Here is a 19073-nt window from a genome sequence, read left to right as displayed (position 1 = left end):
CCTCCATACGATTTGGGGCTGGTCGTCATTGACTCGTTTCTGGCGCGGAGTGACCACCTTTGGGTAGGATTCTGTCCTGGTCGATTCCCATGGATCCAAAATGTATTCTTCTACATATCGCTGACGGTAAACAACCTTTACAATGCAACTTTTACCACGCAGTGCCTTTACGACGCAACTTTTACAACGCAAACCATTACAACGCATTGCGCTGGAGGGCGCTCTAGGATAGGGAATAGGTTTAATTTACTATCCAACACCTTCCCTACTATCCACGGGGACTGGAGTTGGAATAGTAAATTAAACTATTCACTATCCAGCGCCCCAAAGCACTATGCGTTGTAAAGGCATGCATTGTAAAAACCGCGTTGTAAAGGCATGCGTGGTAAAAGCATGCGTTGTAACGTCATACATCCATCGCTGACACATTAGGCAGCAACAGATATAAACTTTTGGTATTGTTTTTGGGTCTGACTGTGGAAAATCGGGACATTGCACAGGAGTGGAATGCCATGACTTCCCAGCCCCTGGCTGTGTGGACGAGGTGAATGGAATATTGCATGGGCTTAGAGGTGGTGGTATATTAAGCAAGAGGCTGCCCTCAAAGACACCCCAAGTTATGGCAGGCATGGGTGAACTATTGGGGCATAGAGCTGAGACCCAATTCGTTCGGTGCACCAATTGATCTATGACAAGGTTTAGACATTCACGGGATGAGAGAGGGTTGAGTTGGTGTGGGACGAATGCTTTACTACTTGGCCTTACTTTGTATTTAAGTGACAGGCATTGGGTTTGACAGGACAATGCAAGCATGAATTTGTTTTTCGTTATTCCTTTTTCTTTCCTTTTTGTTATATTACTGTACGTTGGCCTTGCATCTTGCATACAATCAAAGTCCATGAAATTGGTTTAAATTAAAAAAAAATAATAAAAGAGATAGCCCCAATGTACTCATAAACCCAGTTGAAATGACCCAATGCTCTACCCCTGGAGGCGGAGTTTATTTGACAATACGATTATATGGTTTTAGAATACTGCAAGCAACTAATTCATTGTCTCTAGAGTTTCTGTTCTAAGGTAAGAATTGCCCTAGCAGAGAAAGAAAGCATACTCAGCAGTGTTGCTGGAAGAGACTCCACCAGGCCCTACTGATCTCTAACACCACAGTGGTGTGCTGGAGGCTCCTTTCTGAAACAATGCTAATCAGTGCAAGAGTGTACAACGCCTACTCAAGCTCACCAGGTTGTCCCACCTGTACATCCCATCTCCCGCATACATCCTTGTCCAGGACCTATTTTGCTAGGCCAGCCCACCCTGATGTCTAAAGTGAAAAATGTATTGCCTGCATCTCTTTGACTGCAAGAAGAAGCCACGCCTTGTTACCTGCTCCTCCTTCTGAAGTGAAATACTGGCAACCCACTTCAGGGTCCCTCTGTGGACCTGGCCATCCTTCTTTTCTACAAATCTCCTGCTTGGATGTATGACATTACAACGCATGCTTTTACCACGCATGCTGTTACAACGCAAGTATTACAACAAAAACCTTTACAACGCATTACACTTGGGGGTGCTGGATAGTGAATAGTGACGCCATCGCCCTCAAGACAATAGGCCACGCCCCCCACAACAAGCCACGCCCCTTCCCGGTCACTACAAAGCGTCGCGCTGATCCACGAGCCGGCGTTTTCAGATAGCTCTCCTGAGGCGGAAGCCGGGAGGTCACATTGAGATATATTTTTAAAACTGCCTATTTGCACTACTGTTTGATTTTAAAAAACTTTGTGTGCCTACCTGTTGTTATATTGATTGTTGCTCTTGGGCTTGGGGTTGCCTTGTACAGCGGTCATAGGGCTGGTGCAGGGAGGGTCACCACAGCGACGCCATCGCCCTCGAGACGATAGGCCACGCCCCCCACAACAAGCCACGACCCTTCCCGGTCACTACAAAGCGTCGCACTGATCCACGAGCCGGCGTTTTCAGATAGCTCTCCTGAGGCGGAAGCCGAGAGGTCACATTGAGATATATTTTTAAAACTGCCTATTTGCACTACTGTTTGATTTTAAAAAACTTTGTGTGCCTACCTGTTGTTATATTGATTGTTGCTCTTGGGCTTGAGGTTGCCTTGTACAGCGGTCATAGCGCTGGTGCCGGGAGGGTCACCACAGCGACGCCATCGTCCTCGAGACGATAGGCCACGCCCCCCACAACAAGCCACGCCCCTTCTTTTTGCCTCTGCCAATAAATATGTGCATTACTCGGAAGCGCAGCGGACGAGCGCAGCGGGCGCGCCGGCAGCGCGCCGAAGGCACGCCTAAGGCAAGCCCGTCTGCGCCCGTCCGCGACCAGGCCGCGACGAGCGCAGGCCACTCTGCCCAATCTATCGTTAACCATGAGGCCTCCCCTCCACTATACTCTCGGGAGACTCTGCTCAATCTGAGTGAGTATGCGTGTGAAGGACATTTCTCTTTTGCCGATACTGCCTTCCCTTTGAATGATTTTGCGATCAGGGGTCTGCTGTCAGGCGGACTTCTTAATGTAAGATCACTGCCGAAGCATGCCGCTGAAATTCAATTATTAGTAGAAACCTATCAGTTAGATGTTCTTTTCTGTACCGAGACGTGGACACACTCTGATTGTGCAATTGAACTCGACTGGGCCTGCCCCCAGGATTACAAAATCCTGCATTTACCCAGACCCAAAGGTCGAGGGGGTGGGTGGGAATTATCTACAGAGCCCTCTGGCACGTTAACATCTTAGATATGGACCCGGTTGTTGGAACTGAGATCCTCGGACTTTCAATTAACAGTCACACAGGAGTTACCTTCACGGTAATCATCTGCTATCGCCCACCGGGGGCCTTCAGCGCCTAGCACCAACACTTGCTACTTACTTCTCTTTCCAACATGGCGACTTCCCACAATAAGCTAATTATCTTAGGGGATTTTAATCTATGGCCTAACGGTCCTTTAGACACTGGACTGAACAATCTTTTGGCCTCCTGTTAGAGCGTGGGGTTGCAACAGCTAGTCAGGGAACCCACTCACAGAGGCAGGGCATTGACTGGATCTTATTTTTTCCACTCCTCAGCTAGTACATTTGAATAATATCTTGCCCATGGCCTGGACCGACCATTCTCTCCTTAAATTTTACATCAACTGTAAGGGAGCTAAAACGCAGACACGCAGCACCTCCTCTGAAGTTACATATAGAGATTGGAAAGCTCTGGAAAGGCGGAGAACTTCTGGTGCCATTTTCCAAGTGGAGGATAGCTTCTCTCCAAATCTTCCGGCAGAGGATAACTATGAGGCCTTTTGTCTCAGGATATCGACAACCATTGACTCCCTAGTTCCATTAAAAAAATTTAAGCACAAGGGCAGAGTATCAGCTCCTTGGTTCGACGACTCTTTAAAGGTTCTTAAATTGGCCTGTAAGCAGGCTGAAAGAAAATGGAGACTAGGTTACCTTGATGCTAACAAGCTACTCTGGAAAACTAAACTTCTGGAATACAAAAATGCGATTATGAAATCCAAATCCGCTTACTACTGTTCCACAATTTGTACAGCTGCCAACAGCTCCAAAAGTATTTTCCAGATTCTGAACAGCCTTACCCATCCTGATTGCGCTAAGAAAATCTATCCCTCCCACACAACACCTGTGCGGCAATCTCGCACTGTTTTTCAATGATAAAATTGAGACTATCATTGGAAACCTTAGCATCTCTCCCACTCTGGTCGACTCCACCGGCCCTGAGATTGCCATTATTGACTATGGAGCAGCGAGCCAAGGGTGCCAGCCCATGGACTTCTTGAGGGAGTTTCCCCCCATTACTGTGGTGGAATTTAACAGACTGGCCCAAGGAATTTCCTCAGGCTCTCCTCTCGACCCCATCTCCCCTAAAAACTGGAAGGTATCCGGAGAGGAACTCTTTCCCACCCTCTGTAGGATTTGCAATCTATCCCTGAGCAGTGGCCTAGTTCCTGCCCCTTGGAAGCAGGCTCTCATTAGGCCACTGTTGAAAAAACCCTCTTTGAATCCTGAGTGTCTACAGAATTATCGACCAATCTCCCTGCTACCATTCCCGGCAAAAATCGCTGAGCGCTGGGTGAGCTCGTGTCTCTCCGAACATCTGGAACGGAACCACTTCCTGGACGAGATACAATTCGGATTTCGTCCGGCCCATGGCACTGAAACAGCTTTACTTACTGCCATGGAGGACCTTCATATGCATGCAGACAGGGGCCAGGCAGCAGCCTTGATTCTGTTGGACCTGTCTGCCGCATTCGATACGGTCAATCATATGATTCTGTTGGAGAGACTAAGAGAGGCCGGGGTGGGTGGCACTGTCCTGCTTTGGTTTCACTCCTTCCTGCGGGATAGGAAGCAGGCTGTGTCCCTCCCCCGTATCAATCGGCCTTCTCCCCAGTGACTCACGGGGTGCCTCAAGGCTCGTCCATCAGCCCGATTTTATTTAACGTTTATTTAAAACCTCTGATTACGTTAATAAAATCCCACAGGCTAAGAGCAATTAACTATGCCGATGACACTCAGCTCATTCTCGCCTGGGAGGGTGAGGAATCTATTCCTCTGGAGTCGTTTCATGACTGTCTGCGAGACACGGCTTGCTGGCTACACAAGAACTCCTTACAGTTCAACGCCTCTAAAACTGAGGTTCTGTTCTGTGCCGGAAGTCGGATCCCTCGCCCGTTTCCAACGGAGTTCTGGCCCCCGGAAACTCTGGAAAAACCACAGCCGGTTACCACCGTTCGCAATCTGGGTGTTATGATGGACAATAAGCTCACCATGGAAGCCCAGGTTGCGAAAACAGTGCTCACCTGCACTGCCCTTATTCGCTCACTCCGCAAGATCTTCCCACTCCTCCCCTTGCAGGCCCGGGCCTTAATAGTCAGGTGCACCATTCTTAGTCGCCTTGACTATTGCAACGCGCTGTTGCTCGAGGCCCCGGCTGTGCTGTTAGACAGACTCCAAAGAGTTCAAACAGCCGCTGCCAAACTAGCCTTGGGCTGGCCTAGAAGATCCTCGGCCACTGCGGCAATGGCCGAGCTTCATTGGCTCCCTATGAAACAGCGAGTTGCTTTCAAATCTCTCTATCTCGTTTTTAAAGCCTTACATGGAGTTGGGCCCGTTCCCCTGCAATCTATGTTTGATTGGTACATTCCAACCAGAGCCCTCCGATCTACAACGGCCTGCCTTGTTAAAGTGCCAAGATTTAAAAAAGTAAGGACAAGAGGAAGATCTTTTAGGGTTACTGCAGCAAGACTCTGGAACAGCCTGCCTCTGGATGTCCGTCAAACAAGTGAACTTCTCTCTTTCAGGAAACTGGTCAAAACCTGGCTGTTCCCTAAAAATTAACTGCTAATTTATTCAACTGTTGTCTCCCAGTGCATCTGTTCTTAAGAGTTATCTCAGCGCCAGGATACCTGCAAGGTGATAGTTGCGCTTTATAAATGTTTTAAATAAATAAATAAATAAATAATTTACTATTCCAACTCCAGTCCCCGTGGACACTAGGGAAGGCGTTGGACAGTAAATTAAAACTATTCCTTATACTAGAGCGCCCCCCAGTGTAATGCGTTGTAATGGTTTTCGTTGTGATACATGCGTTGTAACAGCACTGCGTGGTAAAAGTTGCGTTGTAAAGGTTGCATACCCTCCTGCTTTCACAAATCTAGTGCAGCATCAGAGAAATGTGTATTAGTAGTATCTTTTCAGCGTCCTCATGATCCTTCTCAAGAGAAATCCCATCAGCCTCTGAGTTCCAGTTTCTCTCACATTTATCTCTTCAACTGCTCTCTACGGGTCAGTAATGCACAGAAAGTGATGAATTGTGGGAGTGGCAAGACATCCATGCTCATTAACTTGGGGAGGAGAAGCACTGTCTCCAGAGTGCCTATTTTTGATATGTCTGCTTTAATAAACATGTTTTAGACTTTAAGTAGGTGTGAAGACATTGCTTTTCTTTCACACATTTCAGAAGTGGCTTGCTGGACAGACATATGCATTGCGACATATTGACTAATTGCAAATCCTTACCATAGCACAGGGAGGGACAATGCTGTGGCATGGATGTATGATCATAGGATGGTGGCCCCGGTCCTCTACTGGTCTCTGATCAGGGGTATTAGTAGTCAGACAGAGGCATAGCTTGATCTCCACGTAAGGTGGGCAGCAGGTGAACTGTGCTAAGTAGGGGTGAAGCACTGATGTTTTACATTACCCGGCCATTCTTAAGAGCTGTGTCATCTCTAGAAGAAAGAACAAGGAAGTAGGGGACACGGGAGGCAGTATGCCGTAGTAAAAACCGAGATTTATTGCACATTATCTCTTGAGGGCTGGGAACTTGTAACATTACCAGTAATAGGCAATATAGCTGTTTACTCAATAGCACCTATTACGAAGTGACAAGCATGCTTTGTTCACCAGGCTAACAACCAATAAATTATTAACCATGTGTTGGATTTAATCCGTCAATATTTATTTCTTTTTAGAAAATTCCAAGAAAAACACACACAGTACAAAATGTTTATATAAATATGTGAAAACACCTAAAGGTGCTTTAGGAGACAGACGTACACCACAAAAATGGACAAAAATTATAACGCATTCACACAATCTATTGAATCACCTGACTCAACTCGTCTTCATTAACGAAGACGAGTTGAGTCAGGTGATTCAATAGATTGTGTGAATGCGTTATCATTTTTGTCCATTTTTGTGGTGTACGTCTGTCTCCTAAAGAACCGTTAGGTGTTTTCACATAATTATATAAACATTTTGTACTGTGTGCGTTTTTCTTGGAATTTTCTAAAAAGAAATAAATATTGACGGATTAAATCCAACACATGGTTATTGGTTGTTAGCCTAATACAAGTTACAGCACACGTATTTAAATTATGTATAACTTGAGTCATAGGATAGTATAGAAATTTGCAAAGAATCACAGAAATGTCAGATATAATGCAAAATCCTCACTTCACAGTAAATAGATAAATGTAAATCAAGTAAAAAGGCTGCATTCTCTTTCAGAATCAGTGTACATGTACATGAAAGTATCCTCATCCTTTAAAACAAGGATAGATTTTTAACTCGTTTTCTTCCTGTGGAAAAGCTGTCCTTCTCTTACTCATTATTTGAACATACAGCATGCGTAAATTACCTTTTCCTGCCAGGTAGTTCTCAAAGAATTCCTCCCGCTTTTCAGACGGCTTTTCTTCAAGTTCATTTAACATATTCATAAAGTGGTAGAAAGAAACCAAATTATCTTTAGGATTTCTAAACACATAAATAACCTGTAGAAAATGTAAACAATGTTAAATATATAGAAGAAGAATTAGTTCAAAACTCATAATGTATCCTTTTCATTTTAGAAAGCTTAGTGATTTAAGCATGTTCCGTGAAGGGTTTTCTATCACTTACAGCCCAAGTGCGCAAATGTTGGCAGGACTGTCTATACCCTACGTTCAAGTTTGATAAAACCACTTCCATTAAATAGGCATAACAGTAACTTCTGTCCGTTAAAGTGCTATGAAATAAAAACAATTGTATGTTGAAAGAGAGTTATTTTATTATCAGGATATTTTCAGAAATAATCAATAGTAGACAAGATCCTAAAAAGATGCATTTGGACGATTGTGCATAAACATTTCTGCCTTGGGATGGCCAAACCCAAATCTTTATACAAGAAGCCACAGGAAGTAGACTTTAACCAAACAATTCCTTCTCCACCCACAATTAGCACTCTGTACGCTGAAGAACAGGCAAGTGAATTCCTTTAAATATTCCAAAACAGTATAATTCGCAAAATGAAAGCCTAGTTCCAGCAGGAAAACAGTTTTCCTAATTTCTCTTGGTTGGGGGAGTAGGTCTCAGCAAAATTATGTATATGAGGTCTGTAATTTCTTAGAGGTCTGCCTCACCGAAGCTTATTATAGACCGAAAACCTCCTGCAGAGGGTTTTTTGAGCTCTCTACATCCATGGGACAATAGTCTCATATGAACTCTAGGTGAAGTTCAGAGATTTAGGGCCTGATTTAGATAATGGCAGACAGGTTACTCTGTCACAACGGTGATGAATATCCTGTCTGTCAAAATATAAATTCCATTATTTCCATTGGGATTTATATTTCAGCGGATGGGATATCCGTCACTGTTGGGATGGAGTAACCCATCCATCAAGATCTGAATCAGGCCCTTAGACAAATTTAATAAAGCAGCAGTTAGCAGGTTTTTCAAGATTGTAATAGAGTGGGACCTGCATGCCCAACCGAATCTTCAGTAAACTTTTTAGGAGACGGTCAGAAATGTCAATGTCTAAAAATGAAGCTTATTGTATTTTTATGGAAATTTGAATATTTTTATGTTTACACCTTTAGGAGAAAATAAAAGTCCAAACTAAGCTGATGTGTCAGAAAAAAGTTCCATTGCCTTTTGTTGTGCAAGTCTAAGATCCAAATGGAAGACAGTACAGACATTTGGATTTGTGTAAGTTCCAAATTCAGTAAAATAAGTCTAAAGAGATACTTTAGAAAACATTTAAGAGAAGAAGCTGGAATTACTTAGGAGGATTCGTTTTCTTTTAGACCATAAACATTGTATAAATTAGGCCACCAGGATTACAAGATCCTCGCAGGAATTTGATGGAAGTGTTCAAAAGTAGAAGATAAGGGACCATATGTAGGTAAACCATGAATACCGATAACTTAATACCGAATATTATCGATTCGGTATTAAGGAATCGGAAAAAGCGATGTAGTTAAAAAATCGTTAAAATTTACCGATTCGCTAAAAATCGGTAAAAAATATCGATTTGGAACAAATGGGTAAAAAAAAATAGCGAAACAGCAATACCGATTCTGAATTACCGAATCCATTACCGAATCGGTAAATACCGATTCGGTAATTCAAAACTTCGTAATTTGATGAATCAGCCAATCCTATGTCCTCCAATTACCTCCCAAACCGGAAGTGGCCACACCCATGCAGCTGCACTGAACCTGGAGCTGACTGTGAGGCAGGCAGGTGAGCTGAGGAACCAGGAGCTACATATCCTCACAGCTACAGAAAAAAAACAAAGAACGTCTGAAATGGCAAGCCAGGAGGGATAGAAGGAGGCAACTGAAATGAAAAGGAAGATGAAGTTCAGTGAGAAGGAGCTGGAGGTGCTGATACAGGATGTGAGTCAGGACCACGACAAGCTGTTTGGGAAGCAGTCCCTCCATGTGCCCAAGTCTCAGAAGAGACAGATCTGGAGTGGGTTACAGAGCAAGATCAATGCAATTGGTGTCACCCAGTGGTCCATTGAGGACATACAGAAGAGGTGGTACGACCTCAGGAAGACGGCGACGGCAGGGATGGCTGAGAGCCAGAGGCAAGCTGGCAAAACTGGCGGATGGAAGAACAAAGCACCTGCACCAACACCACTGGAACTGATGGTAGAGTCCACCCTCCAGCCAGAGAGTGTGAGTGGCGTGGGAGACGCAGACAGCTCTGCCAGAGCAGCAAGGAAACAAGGTAAGATGCATGCCCAGCATGCTGTGCTACCCCCTCCCCAAGCCCAATCCCCATAGTGGTATAGGGGCTCCCACTCCACTTCATGGCTTACTCATTACCTGCTATGCATTGTGGGAGATGTAGTCCTAGGGAAAACAATAGCATGTGAAAGTAATTGGCAAGCTCAGGACAGTCACTGTGTTCATTAGGCATGATCTTTAATGCAATGCAAATTCAGCCAGATAAGTGAGTACATCTACATTCTGTCATTACAGGCAAGACATCTCGCAGTGCTGCAGAGGGTAGCAGAACAAAGACAGCCAGGCCAGAGGGGAGGCAACATGATGAAGAGCGAATGCCTGCAGGACACATAAGCTCCGCACAACCACCACCACCAACAACTTCTCCATCACCGACATCACCACAGCGCCACGGAACGCCGCCATCGCCTCATACGCAATCAGCACTGCAACAATCACCATCACCATAGTCAGGCAGGAGGCATGCCGTGACCACCCTCCTGCAGATAGAGGAGTTGGAGGAGGAGGGCACAGGGGGCAAACAGTCTCCAGTCCATGGGGAGGGCAACATAGTGAGGGCTGGTACTCCATCAGAGGGCGCCCACACTTCATCAAGACGCAGCAGGGCAGGGCCAGCCAGTCCTCAAGGCTAGGAACATGAAGAAAGCGTCTCCGCTGGACTGGAAGGCAACATGCTCAAGGTCCAGTGCCTGCAACGGAGGGAGATGCGTACATTGAACAGAGAGGTGGCCCACATGAACAAACACATATGCAGGATCGAAAAGGGCATTATTTTAATGGGCGACAACATGTGTGAGGGAATGATGGGAATTGCAACCTCTGTAGACAACCTATGCAGCCAGTTGAAGCAGGACCGTAATTGTAGGCGCAGGGAGAGACAGAGACTCCAGGCCTATACCAAGGCAGTGAACCGGCTGGCCACTGCTACCTCCCTCATGTGTCGCAGGCCTATCGCCATGCAGGAGGAGATGGCGCATTGTAGCAGGGACGTGGCCAGGGGCATGGTCTCGATGACCTCTGCATTAGAACTGCTGCAGAACATGAAGGCGGCCACAATGGAACGGGGGGATAGTTGATTGGTTGATTTTTTTTCACGTGGGTTGTCTATGAGGATGTGTACACAAGTGGGAGTTATTGTTTGCGTCTCCCGAGTAGTGAAATTATTTATCGATTTCACTCTTTTCTTTTGTTCTTTCCTTTCCTCTTTCTTTTAACGAGTGAGACAGAGTCACAGATGATGATAAGTGGGTAAGACTGGTAATCACTAGCCAGTAACCCCTTGTGGCGGCTCTTCCATGAGGGGCTCTCTCTCTCTCCTCACATTTTTTCACTATTTGAATTGTGGGGTTTAAAGGTGGCAGTTGATGTGTGGTTCGTCTTTGAATTTGACACAGTGACTTATAGGAATAAATGAAATTTCTATAATTAAGGAAGCAAGAGAAGTTCGGGTTTCCCCACTAGGTCACGTTTACAGTGAAATGTGTGTCCAATAGGAGGAGGCTCTGGTTGTAGATATAGGCTTTGAGTGGGGAGTAGCCTCCTCCTTTTTTCCCCCTGTGCTCCTAGTTGAGTGAGGTTTTGAGTACGGCGGCTCAGCCGTGAGAGCTTTTTACTGTTTCAAATTTTTTTTTATTGATTGTTGTTGCTGTACGTGGTAGTAGGGTTGGTGACGTTAAAACATAATACATTACAACACCCTGCCTCCTAGCTCTTTCTTGATCTAGTTGTAATTTGATCAGTAATGAATTGCCTAGCATTTTCAGATGAGCAGATAGCTTTGATACTATCTGGACCCTCATTACTGCCAGATGCTCCTTTAACAAGTAATTCCACAGCAAGAGAGTGGGACAAACTATCCAACCTAAAAAAACGTCAGATACGAGTGGCCCTACATGGGGCACTCATGACTGAGTACTTGCGAGCAGGAGCATCACCACCCAGCTTAATAGTGAGATTGGAACCAAAAATATTTTTAGAGGACAGGCAGTTTTGCCTGGACTGGAGTTTAATTGCCAACAAGTGCACCAGGGACTGGTTAATACTGATTATAAACACAGCCAAAAGGCTGAGTGAGAATCTGTTGAAGGAGATCCTAGATCTAGAAGAGAAATTAAAGAACGCTACTGCACTCACTGATGCAAAGGATCAATTAGACAGGATCCAAGGGGAACTTTTGGAGTATAAAAACTATATGGTCAATCAAAAGATCAAGGGCCTTAAGCAGAACTTAGATCGGTTCTCACACAAATGGGCATTCCCTTATGTTGAGGACCAATACTACGATACACCTTCAGTCCAGAATCAGTCGTTTAACCACCAAAGAAGGGGCCAGAATTTTTATCGAGGGGGGCCAAGGCAACAGAGGCGCACACCAAAAAACTGGGCATTTGATAACACCAGTAGTGAAGAGGAGGAAGTTGCTAGCAATTCAATTGCACCCAACCAAAGCAGGGTTAATTTTGCACCAGAAACAAGATCAGACGAAGACCTTGGTTTACTATTGAGGGCTTTTTTAGGGCAAACCCAGAGAGGCACACGAGAGGGAGGCGGGACTGCAGCTCAGAGAGGAAGAGGCAGAGGCAGGGCCCAGGCACAAACATGGCAGACACATTCCCCACATGTAACACGCAGCAGGGGCAGAACGTTTCAGGCTTAAATCAACTTTCGAACACTGAAGACGATAGTTTGACGGATATTGTCGTTAATCTATTGAGTCACGTCCTAACTCCTGCGGAGGTCAGAGTCTTGAATAAAGGACTCGACTTTGTTCCAACCCCCAAACACGACAGCTTCATGTGTAGAATGGAACTCTCAGAAATGATGAGGAAGATTAAATTCCACAAATTCTTTAGGGATAAAGAAAGAACGGGTCCCTCTGTATTTGACACTAATCTTCATCGCCCCTTGAGTTTTTGCCCCCCCATTTCTTCTCTTGGTCCTGAAGTGGCTGTTTTTGAACAGCGCGTACTTCACGACATTAGGATTTTGGAGGAAACTAATCACCAATATCCGGTATCCAATATGAACAAGGATGATTGGGCAGCCGTCAAATCCTTACAAGATAACCAACTGGTTACTATAAAACAGGCAGACAAGGGGGGTGCGGTTGTGGTCCTCAATACCTGCGACTATGAGGCTGAAGTATTGAGATTGTTGGGAATGCGTGCAAACTACCATCCTCTTACTAAAGACCCCACACCAGCGCTGCTGGACATGATTACTAAATTGGTCGCGGATGCCTTGGAAAAGAAGTGGATCACACCATAAAGAAGATGATTTCATTGTTAACAGAAAATCACGGATACCGGCATTTTACATCTTGCCAAAAATTCATAAGCCTCAGCGCCCTCCCCCAGGACGCCCCATAGTCTCGGGCATCCAATCGGTGTTGGAACCTTTGTCCCAATTCGCCGATTTTTTCTTGAGGGAGGCTGTCATTACTGAAGATTCTCAAAGACATTGAGTTTGACCCTGGTTCCCAGTTCCTGGTTACCATCGATATCGAGTCGCTGTATACCAGCATCCCCTAGGACGCCACGCTGGTGGCAGCAGCGCTGGCTCTGGGGGATCTCGAGTGGTTTTATGACACCCCTCCGTCTTTTGTCATGCAATGCATTGAGATAGCCTTGACAAAAAACTTCTTTGAATACAAGAACCAACTGTACCTGCAAGTGTCTGGGACTTCCATGGGGGCTACATTTGCACCTAGTCTGGCCTGCATTTTTGTGGGCCAGTTCGAGGTGAATGTGGTCCACCATCCCACCAATCCCTATAGGGATAACATTACCCTATGGAAGAGATATATTGACAACGTCCTCTGTATCTGGACAGGTACAGAGGACCGTCTGTCCAGATTTTTGACGTGGCTCAATCAGGCGGATGACAACCTGCGCTTCACGTGGTCTATCAGTGATACCACTGCTATATACCTGGATGTGGATATCAGAGGTGAAGGGAACGGGTTGGCTACTAGTGTACATCATAAGCCAACTGATAGGAATTCCCTCCTTCACTATCGGTCATTCCATCCCCGTGCCCTGAGGGACAACCAACCGGTTGGCCAGTTTTTACGCTATCGGCGCAATTGCTCTGATACCAGCACCTTCCTGGAACAATCTGATGAGTTGGTGAACAAGCTGGCAGAGAGGGGATACCCTATGAAGACAGTGAAAAGAGCTCGTAAGAGGGCCCTAAATACCCCATGTGATGCTTTGTTAGAAAGGAATGCAGGGTTAAGCACGATTGCATACCGGTTGTGACCACCTTTGACCCTTTGTCCACTCAAACTAGACAAATCTTTCGCAAACATTGGCCCTTACTGACCACACCGTCAGATAAAATGCCGCCCCCACGGTTTGACTTCAAGAGAGCACCCAATTTAAAGGATAAATTGGTGCATACCCGCAGTTCCACGGCCTGAGTGACCAACTCACTTCCTGCTGGTCACTATCCTTGTGCCACTTGCTCTGTATGCAGTCTGACTGATGCCACTAAAGAAGTCATTCTGAATGATGGGAGTACCTGGTATCTTCGACGGTTCAGCAATTGCAATACCTCACACGTCATCTACAGACTTACCTGTAGTTGTGGCTTGCACTACATTGGTCTGACGTCGCGGAAGATAAAGATACGCATCCAGGAACATCTAAGTACACTCAAAGCTAAAAAACTCTCCACACGCCTTATACAACACTTCACTGAGCAAAAACATGAACCCAGGGATCTCAGATGGGTGGTTCTGGAGAGGGTGATTGGTTAGTCACATAACATCGACAGCATATTGGCCAGAAAGGAGGTAAGATGGATTTATTCTGAGAAGGCAGACAAGGAGGGACTTAATGACCTTATCGGATGGAATAAGGTCAGCAGATACTGATCCCTTGGAGGCTTGCTGAACCGGTTACTGCCATTTCAGTAAACTATTTGCACCTCGAGTGAGTCCTGGTGACTATCTATATTGACACCGTGTACATTTGGATTCCCATTATACCATCATCGCGGTATGTTTAGACATGCTGTTAACAAGTCAGCTATTGCCCAGTATTTCTCTATTTTAAATATCAATGGATGCGAGATTGGTCTTGAATTCACTGTAAACGAGTATGGTGGTATGGGGGTGACTACACTATAAGATGGCCGCCGAGCTTTCATGTTACTCTGACCATCCTCCCGTCGTTGCGTTCTATTGGACGCGATCGAGGGAGTGACGAACTTCGCCGCATTAACTTGTTTTGGAATCTAGAGTCCTGTGTTGATGCTCCTGCAACGCCGGTGGGACGCGGCAGCAGTAAGGCGTATGAGCTTGGTTGAAGGCAGACTTAGACACGAATGTAGCTTGCTGAGTGTGGGGTCTGAAGAGGGCTCATCTCCCTGTGACGCCGTGTATGCTTTGTGAATGCCTTTTAAAAAAACACGAGGAGCGGATTGGTCCTTTCGGACTTTGTTGAGGTTCACATTACATCTCGTGAGCTGCGGAGGGCACATATACATCTAAATACCTGAGCGCCCAGTTTTAAACTAGGAGCGGTGGACCAATAACCATGGTCGTACTGTTTGGCCATACCGCCCCTGATACACATGAATTATGTTTACTAAGCAAGCACCTAAGTAAGCTAGACTATATGGTGTTTGTTCATTGAGGCATTGCCATGTTTGACCGCTTGTGTCTCTTTCTCCCTGTCCACCTGAATAGAACCCCAGAAACACGGTGGGTTTGCGTTGGGAAACGTGATCTAATGACACGATGACCCAGAGAAGAGGTGTGCTGGTATGTGGTAATTTTGCCACCTCCAGGTAATTATGTTTTAAATGATCCAACAGTCACTATGTGGAATAGGCTACCACTTGTTCCGCTCTATACAGCAATTTTCAATTTTTTATGTTTTCCACCTGTTACTGTCTACCACTGTAGGTGTTGAACTGAAAAACACCTTGGAAAGAGTGTAAGGACGTAACCCCTATGAGCCCTGATGAAGTTGCGAAAGCATACAGAAACAAAACATGTTGGCAATCTGATTAAAGGTTGGCTATAATAGAAGCCCTTTTTAATTTGATAGGCTTGCAGCCCAGAATAAAAGTCAGAGTGGCCAGCAAGCTTCTCAATTTTAATGGTGTGAATTACACTTTTGGTTGATTTTTTTTCACGTGGGGTGTCTATGTGGATGTGTACACAAGTGGGAGTTATTGTTTGCGTCTCCCGAGTAGTGAAATTATTTATTGATTTCACTCTTTTCTTTTGTTCTTTACTTTCCTCTTTCTTTTAACGAGTGAGAGAGAGTCACCGATGATGATAAGTGGGTAAGACTGGTAATCACTAGCCAGTAACCCCTTGTGGCGGCTCTTCCGTGAGGGGCTCTCTCTCTCCTCACATTTTTTCACTATTTGAATTGTGGGGTTTGAAGATGGCAGTTGATGTGTGGTTCGTCTTTGAATTTGACACAGTGACTTATAGGAATAAAGGAAATTTCTATAATTAAAGAAGCAAGAGAAGTTCGGGTTTCCCCACTAGGTCACGTTTACAGTGAAATGTGTGTCCGATAGGAGGAGGCTCTGGTTGTAGATATAGGCTTTGAGTGGGGGGCAGCCTCCTCCTTTTTCCCCCCTGTGCTCCTAGTTGAGTGAGGGGACAGTGAGGAGGCTACCACCCGTGGTAGCATTACGCCCTCTCCCACTGAGGGCAGGAGGCACAGGGAACGCCACAGAGCTGCCCAGGATCAATCTGACACTACAGACAGTGTGGCCAGGGAACGTGCACATGCAGCGCGTGGGTGCAGAAAATAGGGCCAACTGCTATTTGGCAATCATTAGATGGGTGATGTAACCCATGTCTTTATAGACACTGCTTCCAATCCTGGTGGTGTGCTGATTAAATACCATTGCACTAAAACTGTTACTGGCTTTGTGTCGTTACTCACTCAGAAATAGTTGGACGTTATCTCTGCCCCTCTGTGTCTCCCATCCTGTTCTACTGCAACACCAGCTGTGCAGGGCTCTGGCTGGGGATCGTCCTCGCCCTCGTCCTCAGAGTCAGTTAGTTCCACTGCTGTTCGTTTTTTGGTGGCTAGATTATGGAGCATTGCACATGTTGCAATTATTTTGAAGCATTTGATGGGGCTGTACTGACGTTCACCTCCTCTTTTGTGGAGGCAACGGAATCTGCTTTTCAGCAGTCTAAAGTTGCGCTCCACTACGTTGCGTGTGCTCTTATGTGCCACGTTGTATCTCCTCTCCCTTGGTGTGGTTGGGTTGAGGTATGGTGTGGGTAGGTAGGACCGGAGGGCATATGCGCTGTCACCTAAATGCAAAAGAAAGTGCCAATAATTTGTGTCACCAATAGGTTGAGCCAAGGAATACCCCAGGGTGTGTGACATTGATTTACCTAGTAGGTATCCTTCGCCAAATTCACCAGTAGCCAGACGTGTATGGATATCACTGTTCCTGAATATATACGAGTCGTGAGTACTCCCTGGGAATTTTGCCACAATGTCAGTTATGATGAATTTTGCATCACATATCACCTGCACATTTATGGAGTGAGTGGATTTGCGGTTGCGATAAATGTATTCTGTTGCTGCAGGTGGGCAGATTGGTATGTGGGTCCCATCGACGCAGCCAATGACGTGTGGGAACTGCACCATTTGGTAGAAATCCAGCTAGGTCTTCTGCAGCTCCGCCTGTGTAGTGGGGAAGGTTATGTAATGATGCATTTGGTCCATCATGGCGTCCAAGAAGGTGTTGAAAATTCTGGATAGGCAGCTCTGTGACACACCACCTACTGCGGCTATCACACCCTGGTAGCTTCCTGATGCCACGAGGTGCAGGCAACAGAGCACCTGTACATGGGTGGGTATTGCGTGCGCCCTTGGTGTCTGATGCTCAAGATATGGTTTCAGTTCCCATATGAGGTCAAGGATGGTGTGTGGGTGCAGCCTGTACCTCTCATTGATTTCAGGTTCAGTCAATTGGAACAATGTGACGCGCAGTCTGTACGCCCGCTCTTCCCGTCTCCAAATCCTCACTCCTGCTGCTCTCAAACGCAGCCGCCTTGCTATGAGGTAGAGGCCCACCATTGTGTTCACACTGTTGCATTTTGGGGCACATTTTTAAGCATTGCACCTGATTACCACCTGCTCTGGATCAGTGGTAAATAACGAATCGTTAATACCGAATTTGGGCAAATTCGGTATTACCGATTTTTGCTACATAGCATTTTGGGATTTTTAACAATTCGTTATTTACCAATTCAGTATTGTTTGTTTCGGTGTTCACCAATCGGTAAATAGGGAATCGGTAAATATTTACCGATTCGTTATTACCGATGGCATTCGGTAATGCGTACATCGCACAGGGCGAAATACCGGTCGGTAACGCCAAAATTTACTGATTTTCGGCTTTACCGACCGGTATTTGGCCTCCTACATATGGCCCATAAAGATGTGGTTATTTTAAGAGATGAAATGGAAGTTAAAGTATGTAGCAACCTTGACACGGTAATGCTGCAATTACTTACTAGTAATAGCATTGCTCTGAGTCCTTCTCTCGCCCGGATGACTCACTTATTGAGACACCTGTGCCTTCAATCACAATCTTTTCCCACAGATAAAAATCCCTCCCTCCTCCATACCGAATGAATGGAAGCATGCAATGGTGGTACCACTATTAAAGAAGGCCAATGCTGATCCGAATAATCCTTCCAACTTTCGCCCTATTTCTTTGCTTTCCTGTTTCTCCAAGATTTTGGAGAAACATGTCAATTCCTTACTTAGTTCTTTTGTTGAATCCTCCAATTTTCTCCATGGATCCCAGTCCGGTTTCAGGGCTGGTTTCTCCACAGAAACTACTCTCCTTGGCGTGTCAGAAACCATCAGGCGCCAAGTGGATGATGGTGAGACGGTGGCACTCATCTTGCTTGATTTGAGTGCCGCTTTTGACACCGTCTCCCATTCCATCTTATTATCCACCTTGGAGGCAGTTGGTGTTGGTGGTACCGCCCTGGCCTGGATTGCTAACTTTTTGTCTGATCGCACGTTTCAGGTTTTTTCTTCTACCTCTGTATCTTCCACCTTTCCCTCTTCTCACGGTGTTCCCCAGGGTTCTATCCTCAGCCCCCTTTTCTTTAACCTGTACGTAAGGCCTCTTGCGTTCTTGGCAGAACAGGCTGGTCTCACAATCTACTCCTACGCTGATGACACGCAGGTCATCTACTCACTTTCCACTAACAAAAACCTCCCTTCATCCTCTCTCCAAATTGGATTAAAGCATATATCGGACTGGATGTTGAAGCACAAACTGAAGCTCAACGGGGACAAAACAGAGCTGCTCCTGTTTGGACCCGACACCTCTCTCTGGGGCCCTCACCATTGGCCTCCGGAGATGGGTCCCTTACCCATTCCTTCAGTGTCTGCGCGCAACCTCGGTGTGATCTTCGATAACCAACTCACTTTCAAACATCATGTTGTGAAAGTTGCGGCCACCTGTACTACCATCATCAGGTGGCTGAGAAAGATCACTTGGATGCTGCCTACA

At 45.7% G+C, this 19073-nt stretch overlaps 1 protein-coding gene across 3 annotated transcripts in view; it reads right to left on the bottom strand.

The window, feature by feature from the left end:
• Nucleotides 1-19073, bottom strand: part of LOC147707978 (amine sulfotransferase-like) — a 453149-nt gene that overhangs the window by 103314 nt on the left and 330762 nt on the right. For all 3 annotated transcript variants that reach the window (XM_086926801.1, XM_086926802.1, XM_086926803.1), the window contains exon 4: nucleotides 7175-7307. In XM_086926801.1, the coding sequence (XP_086782927.1) occupies nucleotides 7175-7307 (133 nt within the window). The remainder of the gene's footprint in view (nucleotides 1-7174; nucleotides 7308-19073) is intronic.

This window comes from Lissotriton vulgaris, chromosome 6 (genome assembly GCF_964263255.1).
Source record: "Lissotriton vulgaris chromosome 6, aLisVul1.2, whole genome shotgun sequence".
In the NCBI taxonomy this organism is placed as follows: Eukaryota; Metazoa; Chordata; class Amphibia; order Caudata; family Salamandridae; genus Lissotriton; species Lissotriton vulgaris.
This window is presented reverse-complemented; position numbering and strand designations above follow the sequence as displayed.